We start from the raw sequence: 8600 nt of genomic DNA, 5'->3' as shown, positions 1-8600 counted from the left end.
CCCCAAAAAACCCATCATTCTAGGAAAGCAGCAGTACAAATATGAAGCTTTTATACAGACTAGCTTTTATAGCTCAAGCAGAAATGATTATATAAGACCCTCTATAAGGAAAAGACTGTTCCTTAGCAAGTGTAAGAGGGTAGTGGCAAGACAGGACCATGAGTGGATAGAGCAGAAGAAGATAGACATCGTGTACAGGAAATTTACAACTATTTGTTTAGTGACCATTCAAAATTACAACGGCACTGAAAAAAATAACTTTGGATTGATTTTCATACTTTTGAGGGTTGCAGCATCCCCATGGTCACATGATCAAAATTTGGATGCTTGGCAACTGGCATGATTTATGATGGTTGCCGGGATTATGTGATAACTTTTTGCGACCCTCTGACAAACAAAGTAATGAGGAAGCCAATTCATCTAACAACCCTGCTCCTAGCTTAACAACTGCAGTGATTCACTTAATAAATATAGCAAGAAAGGTTGTAAAATGGAGCAAAACTCACTTGACAACTGTCTTGCTTAGCAACGGAAATTTGGGGGCTGCCACAAAGAAGAGGGGGTCAAATTATTCTCCAAAGCACCAGAGGGCAGGACAAGAAGCAATGGTTGGAAACTAATCAAAGGGAGAAGCAACCTGGAATTAAGGAGAAACTTCCTAACAGTGAGGACAATTAACCAGTGGAACAACTTGCTTTCAGAAATCATGGGCACTCCATCACATTAAAATTGGATAAAGCCAGTGTGAAAAAGCAAATATGCTTGAAAAAAAAGTTTTATTTATGTATTTATTTTTATTTAGCCTTATTTACTTTTATAAATAACTCAAGATGGCAAACATATCTCTTTCTATTTTTCCTAATTTCACAGTAAAGATTTAATTAAATACATAGAAAATAAAAATGTATCCCAATGTTATTCTATTTAAGTGCTTGCTTTGCCTAGAATTTCCAGGGGATTATATTGCTGCCTGTATCTTGGAAGCTGGAGGTTTAGATTCCAGGTTCCCCCTCCCAGGCCTGCTCTGTAGCCAGCTGCTATTTCAAGGGAAAATTCAAGTAGCCTCCCAAACTTTTTTCTATAAATCTATTATGTGTATTTTCTGACATGACAGGATTCATCAATGGTCACAGTGCCCAATGTAATCACACCCACAAAATGAACTCTTTACAAAAGTTTAAAAAAAATCCATTAATGCACTCAGTCATATGGACATTCCTGGATGTCAGCTACTGAAGGGCTGAACTGAAAAGTGTCTGACATTCATATGGATTAACAGGACTAGGACAACTTAAAGAATCTATAGTGGCAAACATACCTAATAGTTGTAGAAATGAATTTGTTTTAGTTCAGCATCCCCCTGTTTATGTTTGTGACAAATGCCTTGGTGACAATTGTCATTCCTAATCTTTTGGTTAGTTTGACTAGGGATCTGTAGTAAAAAAGATTGTGAAGGTGCCAATTGCACGTAGCTATTTTGTCATCTTTTGTAGATCTGTTTTAGTTTCTAGTGAACCTTTTTAAATTTACTGTACAAAACCATATCCAATAGAAAATGAATTGTTTACTAGCAAGAGAGCACTTTTCTTTTACTTTTGCACTTAAATTACATGAGTAGTCCCAATTCCCTTTTTTGGTATCGTACTGATTTCCATTGCTGTTTTGCATTGTTCTCTCACTTCCCTCCTTTTTAAAAAAGATTTTATATCTGTATAAAATTATATTGTTTTTCAAAACAGTGGAATCATATGGTGGACATATATTTTATCATGTTAGCTTCTTAAACTGGTAGATGCACTTTAGTAATACAAATGTTCATATGCACATTTTCAAAACTTTCAGCATATATTTCTAAATAAATGATTCTGCAACACTAAAGCCCCTCTGTATCTGGCTGATGATCACCAGAGGGCAGGAATGCTAGATTCCTCTGCTGACATCAAACAGTTGTTTAGATATTTGCAGTAGTCCGAAGTATGATTCATAATTTCAGAAGCTGGAAAAGTAAAAACGATCAGGAAACCTGTAACTTTCAAACTGAAAAATCTGCAAATAAACACTGTCATATTAAAACAAAAACGCATCAGTCTTAAATTGTTTATTATAAAAATCTATTAATGCCTATAGCTACATGAAGGATATATTTGACCACAAAGATAATATGGCCAGAAGGCATAGTTCTTTTTGAATGGTGCAGATCTCCAACACTGAGCCGCTTCTTTGTCACACTGGCAAATTATATTTTGACATTTGTCTAGAGCAGCATCTGAAAAAAGGAATGAAGAAGATACTACTGCTGGTTTTGATGAAATAGAGTACAAAAATAAAGTAGTCCTGCTTATCTATGAAATTGGCATTTATTAAGCTGCATAATCTTAAAAGATAGTGGATTTTTCTGTTTGAAACTTTTTTGAACACCTCAAAATGGTTAAAATGAAATTCATACTGCTTGAAGGCCATTTTGGACACTAAAAAAAGAAAAACAAAATTCATGATTGGGCATTAAAGCATTGGCTGAGTGTAACAAGTTTGCATTAGCCCTCTATATCTTACAATTACATAAAGTCTTTTCAATGTATATGTTAAAACAATGCACTGTATACTCCCATATTCATTTCTATTTGTAAAGCCCTATCTCACATATCCTCTTTTAAAAACAAACATTTTTCTAGACCTTTCTATGAAAACTCAGCTTGGAATTTAAGAATCGAGAGTTATTCAGGAGGCCGGATCTCAGCAATAGGTGACTCCAGAAATCTAAACTTCTGAGTTTTATGAAGTATGAAAAAGAAAACACCTCCAGTATTTGAGGGGCTGCCACAAAGAAGAGAGGGTCAAATTATTCTCCAAAGCACCAGAGGGCAGGACAAGAAGCAATGGTTGGAAACTAATCAAAGGGAGGAGCAACCTGGAATTAAGGAGAAACTTCCTAACAGTGAGGACAATTAACCAGTGGAACAACTTGCTTTCAGAAATCATGGGCACTCCATCACTGGAGATTTTTAAGAAGACACTAGACAGTCACTTATCTGAAATGGTATAGATTCTCCTGTTTGAGCAGGGGGCTAGACTAGAAGACCTTCAGTCTATCCTATCCTATCCTATCCTATCCTATTCTATTCCTATTCCTATTCCTAAGTGGGCAAAGGATTTTAACCCTGGCTGCTCTTCTGTACTCTGAGGTAAAACTGTAATTTTTAAGAAATCCACAGTATGGTACTCTGTTAAGAGTGAAGGTATGGTGGTTAGAACGCAGCATTGCTGCTAACTCTGCCCACAGCCAGGAGTTTGATCCTGACCAGCTCAAAATTGACTCAGCCTTCCATCAGAAGGACTGAGGTCAGTAAAATGAGGATCCAGATTATTAGGGGCAATTTGCTGACATTGTAAACTGCTCAGAGAGTGCTTTAAAGTACTTTGGAGCAGTAGAAAAATCTAAGTGCTATTGTTATTGCTGTTATGGAGGTTGATGATCAAAAGCTGCTCTTTAAGTTGAGAAGTGGCCAAGAGCAAGGGCCACAGTAGGCAGGGCACTGAAGAGGGCTGGGGTTTTGCAGAGTTTTCAGAACTGGTTCATTTTTGAAAAGTTCTGTGAACCGTATCCTATAGTTTCAATGTGTCATGAGCCTCAAAAAACAAAACTGTATCACTGTTTTTAGCCATCACAGTCAAGGTGTGGCTACAATGAATGGCCTGCATCCCTGAAATCACTGGATTTTGCCCAGCTGTGGTTTATAAATTGCAGCATATAAAAATCTATAGCAACTCAACACTGCTTATATATTTTACATATTTACATATTTTGATTTCTGTCCAGAACTTTATCTTTCCATCTTCAAACTAACCACAAACTTTGGAAAACTGACAACATGCTACAAACAGCTTGAGTAAAGTACATGACATAATTTAGCATAAGACAGTATATATCTGTTGTCAATATTCAATACAGGCCTTTTTCTTACCACTACTCTCCACAAAAAGATTGAAACTGCTTTAAGTTAAGGTTATATGTGTGTGAAATTTTCCATCCCAGTAACAGCCTGGACAAAAGAACTGGCATGTCCTAGCACAGTGATTCTCAACCTTTCTAATGCCGTGACCCCATAATACAGTTCCCCATGTTGTGGTGACCCCCAAGTGGTTGTGGCCACCAATAAGAGGGATTAGGACAGCTAGGGAAAAGGGAAAAAAATGGCGGACAGCATGGTTTGGCGACCCCCGTGAAATGGCCATTCGATCCCAAATGGGGTCCCGACCCACAGGTTGAGAACCACTGTCCTAGCATCAGGCTTAGCAAAACGGAAAAAAAATGATACTTTGGCTAGGCATAGGATAGTAGTACAATACTGTTGTTGATCAAACAGTATTTTTGCATCTCTATAAGCTGAAATCTTCAAGCAGCTTTGCAAAATTTTGTTTGCATTAAAGTTGCTTACAACAATGCTATGAATCTTCCAAGATCTCTGAGAAAACCAATAGGATCTTCTAAAGTTAAAGATGACTTTTTCACCGCTAGAACAGCTGTATGTACTTGTGCATCTCCGAGATAAGGTAAATAAAAATAATGACATTCAGGTTGCACCTTACCACATATCACAGTATTGTTCTGACAAGTCCATTTATATCCCTGTATTTTAGGTTGACAGCCTTGTTGTTGTGCAAAGTCGTAACAGCAATCATGTCTATGGCAGCACCTTTCAGCAACAGAGACCGATTAATACCATTGAGGTGAGCCCTGAACATCAAGCAGAATGTGCAGCAGTGTGAAACTCTATCTCTAGTTTTACAGTGCTCTGGTGTGTGAGACATTTTCAAGTCCAATCAAGTACTTCCATGAAACTCATGAATCTGAATATTTTAAGAAGTAACCACTTCTCTGAACTCAGTTTCTTAGGACAACATAGCAACAAAGTTTATTGTTCACAAATACATTGTTCACAAATACATATTATTATATATGTAGGGGGAAAACATTAAGTGTAATATTTCAAAATAAATGCATCTCTGGTTCTACTGCAACAAGAGATCACATGGTCATACCTTTTCTTCTATTCTCTTCTCAATTTAGCAACATTATGATGACATCTGGAAAGGGTTTATACTAATCATGTTTCTGTACTGAGTGCTCATGATTATTTTGTTATTTCTATACTATTATTTTTCCAGATAGCAATAGCACTTAGACTTATATACTGCATCATAGTGCTTTACAGCCCTCTCTAAGCAATTATCAGAATCAGCATACTGCCCCCAACAATCTGGGTCCTCATTTTACCAACCTCAGAAGGATGGAAAGCTGAGTCAATCTTGAGCTGGTCAGGATCAAATCGCTGGCAGTCAGCAGAATTAGCCTGCGATACTGCATTCTAACCCCTGCGCCACCACGGCTCTTAGATATTCTTGTCTCAAAGTAAATCTGACTTCATTAAAATGTATTAAATAGAGTGGAATTAATTCATCTGAAGAATGTAATGGAAATATGAAAGAAGTAGTGTACATACCAATCTGTTTCATCTATAGGCCATCCACTTCCTCCTGGACCACAATAGCATCCGTAACTTACATAGAGAAAAGGAAATCGGTTTGTACCACATTGTAGGGTTCCGTATAATTCAATGAGTCCCCTTTTATTCACAAAGTGTTTTTTCCCAATAACACCATTCCATACTGCAAAGGCAGAAATTAAGATTTTACTACATTTGAATAGCTCCATTCTGTTTTTACACAATCTGCTTCTGCATTAATATACACATTATATCTGTGTTTGGCTGGAGTATTGGGCAGCTGTTAGAAAGAAGAGGAAGTTAAGATTAAGCTTTGGGTTGGTGTTACCTCTCTCACATCTGAGGCTGTTTAACATAGCATTTAATTATAAATCGAAGTATTTAAAATAACCTACTTGAAATAGTACTTTAGTATGACCATTAAATGTGCAGCATCAGGAGAAAAAACATTTTAGACAAAGAAAAGGAGGATACTATAAATAATGAAAATGGAAGGCCCAATCAAGTTTTTGTATTATCCCCAACTTCTACTGGCATATGGTCATGAGGAAATGCAGCCCTTTCAGAAAATAAATTGCCCATTTATGTCTTCAATATTGCTCAAGGCTTTGAGCAAATCTGCATACAGAAAGATGCACATCAACATTGATATTTTGAAGGAACCAACTTCTTTTTTTCTATGCAATAGTTTTCAACAAACTTCCTTCCTGCACATGGTGAAAGATGAACAGGGCTTTTAAGGGACTCCTTATAGGCACTATGAATATATTATATATATAGTTTATTTGCTATAAACTACGTGTATTAATTTTAGTCTATACAGTTGTCAAGGAACATGAAAATTAAAACCAGCATGCAGCAAATGATTGGTAAACACAACAAAATGGAAGGGGCAACCTTTCAACCTCCTGATTTCAATAGAATTCTTTGCCGTTTATCTTGGGCACATTTCCAAGACAAAAACAAAACTCAAAACTGAAGAACTGTTTTAAAATTCTTGCTTTTGTTTTTCAGGACATTCCTTGACTATCAAATATGCATGCCTGGAAATGCAATATTCTATTTTTGTTACACATTTTCAACCTTAATTTTAAAACTAAAGACAAATATGTGATTTTTGTTGTAAGAGGAAAATAAAAAGCTTAGTAGCAAATGCAACATCTGAGTCATAACAGGCAGGCATATATATGCTTATATAGAAACAGTCTACGTCTACTTCCATTTAAAGCATATTAAGGTATTAAAGCATTTAAAGCATATAAATATACATTGCAGAATTGCTCAAAAGTCATAGAAAGAAATACATGTGTTTGTGTGTCTGTGTGTATAATAGCAAAATCTTTCAATTTATTAGAAGAATTATATCCACCTTGAAATAGGCATGGTGATAAATTATTAGTACTGAATACTCAATATGTGAATATTTACATATTGGAAATCACAGATTTTGGCCTCCAAAGAATTAAAAAGAAACTAAGGCTGATTTTTTTTACTGATTCCTGTCACCAATCAGTTAAATTCAAAATAAAGTATCATTTCAGAAAAGTTTCAGTTTTTTAAATCAACAAACCTTTTCTGCTGACACTTGTTCAGTCTACTTCAGCCTACATGTGAAATAAACCTTTCTACAGAAACATCACTATAGAAAGATGGAAAAATGGCTACAGTGATATTTAAAGAGACACAAATACATAGAGATGGGGGATATATTCAATTATGAGAATTGCTATTTGCCTTTCTGCTGAAATACCTATTTAACTAGTTTCACCAAAGTGGTTTTAATTGTCTAATAAAATGTTTAGGTGTGACACCCACCTAACTGGAATAAGTACAATCTTCAAGTAACAAGTCTTTATCTCAGTTTGCAAGTTTTTACTTACAAATAAAACAAATGTACTATTCCCTTACTGTTTAAATGCCCAAACAAGTTATTGAGACATCATGAAGTGTTTTCATGATTGAGGACAATATGAAAAAAGTGTGCTTACTCACCTATTCAGGTCTTCCTTGCTTCACTTGAATACAGCAATGTAAGGCTCATGTAATGCATCGTCAGCATTAAATGAGGAAAACAGAAGGGGGAAAGGATCAGCATTTCTTTCAGGCCAGCACTTCCATCATTTCACATTTCATTGGCACTCACCTGCCCGAAACAGCAGCAGTCTCACCAGCCAGCGTTCCATGTGGAGATCAACTCCGTATGACCCCACTCTGTCTGCACACCTACAGTCTGTGTAGACTCTCCCTGTAGTTCTGCTGTTAAACTGAGCCAAGCAGTGGGTGTGTATAAACACTCTTACTGAATGCGCCTTTTTAGTTACTCTCAGAAATAAATATATGAATCCATAAATTTCAGACACTTCCTTCTGAGGAAAAAGAGATCTTTATTCAGAGGCTGGAGGAAGGACAGTTCTCTGATGCCAGGGCTTCTACTGTCTTTGCAGATTGTTCCTTTCATCAAGTCTTGCTAAAAAGGAATTTGACTGGATCTGCTAGACAGGTCAAGATATTACAACCACAAAGCTGGGGTTCTTTTCCTTGCAATCTCCAACTGACCTCACCATTTGTTTCACAGCTCTTAGTGTTAAAGACTTACTTCTGTAATAGGTATTGCCAGCATTTAAGCTAAAGAACTATTAAAATAAAGATGTTTTGTCTTAATGCTTGAGATTTTAGCAAGCTGTTTGAAGTGAAAAATGTAATTCAAAATCTATTTTTGAACATTAATTCAAAATTATTGGGCTTCTAATATGCCTAGGAGCTCCTTGAAACACCTGACTTTTGTTTGGGGCTTTCCTTCCTCCATGACAGCCATTTTGTGAAAAGACAAGCCTTCTCCCATGACAGACATCACAAAGGTCCATATGATTGATTATTCCAATCTCATTTTTCCTGCAACAAAGCTAACAACTTACTCCTCCTTGGAGCCAGCTATCTGTAATCCATGAACCTTAATATTCTTCAAGGAGAATTATTAATTACTTTATTGTTTAAATGAGATGTATGGTATTGGTTTGTTTCTTCAATTCTGCCAAAATTAAAAAAAACAGTAATTTTGAATGGACTTGAGGAACAAAATATACTTTTTAAGCATTG

The 8600-nt window shown here is 36.1% G+C and overlaps 1 protein-coding gene across 2 annotated transcripts; it reads right to left on the bottom strand.

Annotated features, from left to right (window-relative positions):
- Positions 1–2067: 2067 nt before the first annotated feature.
- On the bottom strand, positions 2068–7929 carry LOC120300850 (phospholipase A2-like). 2 transcript variants are annotated; one of them, XM_039327372.1, is made up of 4 exons: positions 7648–7929; positions 5502–5667; positions 4588–4694; positions 2068–2266 (listed from the first exon to the last, which is right to left on the bottom strand). In XM_039327372.1, the coding sequence occupies exons 1-4, from the start codon at positions 7685–7687 to the stop codon at positions 2115–2117; spliced, it is 465 nt and encodes a 154-aa protein (XP_039183306.1). In that variant the 5' UTR covers positions 7688–7929; the 3' UTR covers positions 2068–2114. The 2 variants fall into 2 exon arrangements, with proteins under 2 accessions (XP_039183306.1, XP_039183307.1); XM_039327373.1 differs by having other exon boundaries at positions 2224–2266; positions 4588–4735.
- Positions 7930–8600: the final 671 nt, after the last annotated feature.

The sequence above is a fragment of the Crotalus tigris genome, unplaced genomic scaffold (assembly GCF_016545835.1).
Source record: "Crotalus tigris isolate CLP2741 ecotype Arizona unplaced genomic scaffold, ASM1654583v1 scf7180000024359.8030256, whole genome shotgun sequence".
NCBI lineage: Eukaryota > Metazoa > Chordata > Lepidosauria > Squamata > Viperidae > Crotalus > Crotalus tigris.
Note: the sequence above shows the minus strand (reverse complement) of the source record. Positions and strands in the feature narration are given on the sequence as shown.

Bases quoted from the DNA above. Each gene is read 5' to 3' on its own strand.
- LOC120300850 (XM_039327372.1), bottom strand. From the start codon at position 7,687: ATGGAACGCTGGCTGGTGAGACTGCTGCTGTTTCGGGCAG. The intron at 5,668-7,647 runs GTGAGTGCCAAT...CTGCCTTTGCAG, and splicing joins ACTGCTGCTGTTTCGGGCAG to TATGGAATGGTGTTATTGGG. The intron at 2,267-4,587 runs GTAAGGTGCAAC...TCCTTTTTTCAG, and splicing joins GAACAATACTGTGATATGTG to ATGCTGCTCTAGACAAATGT.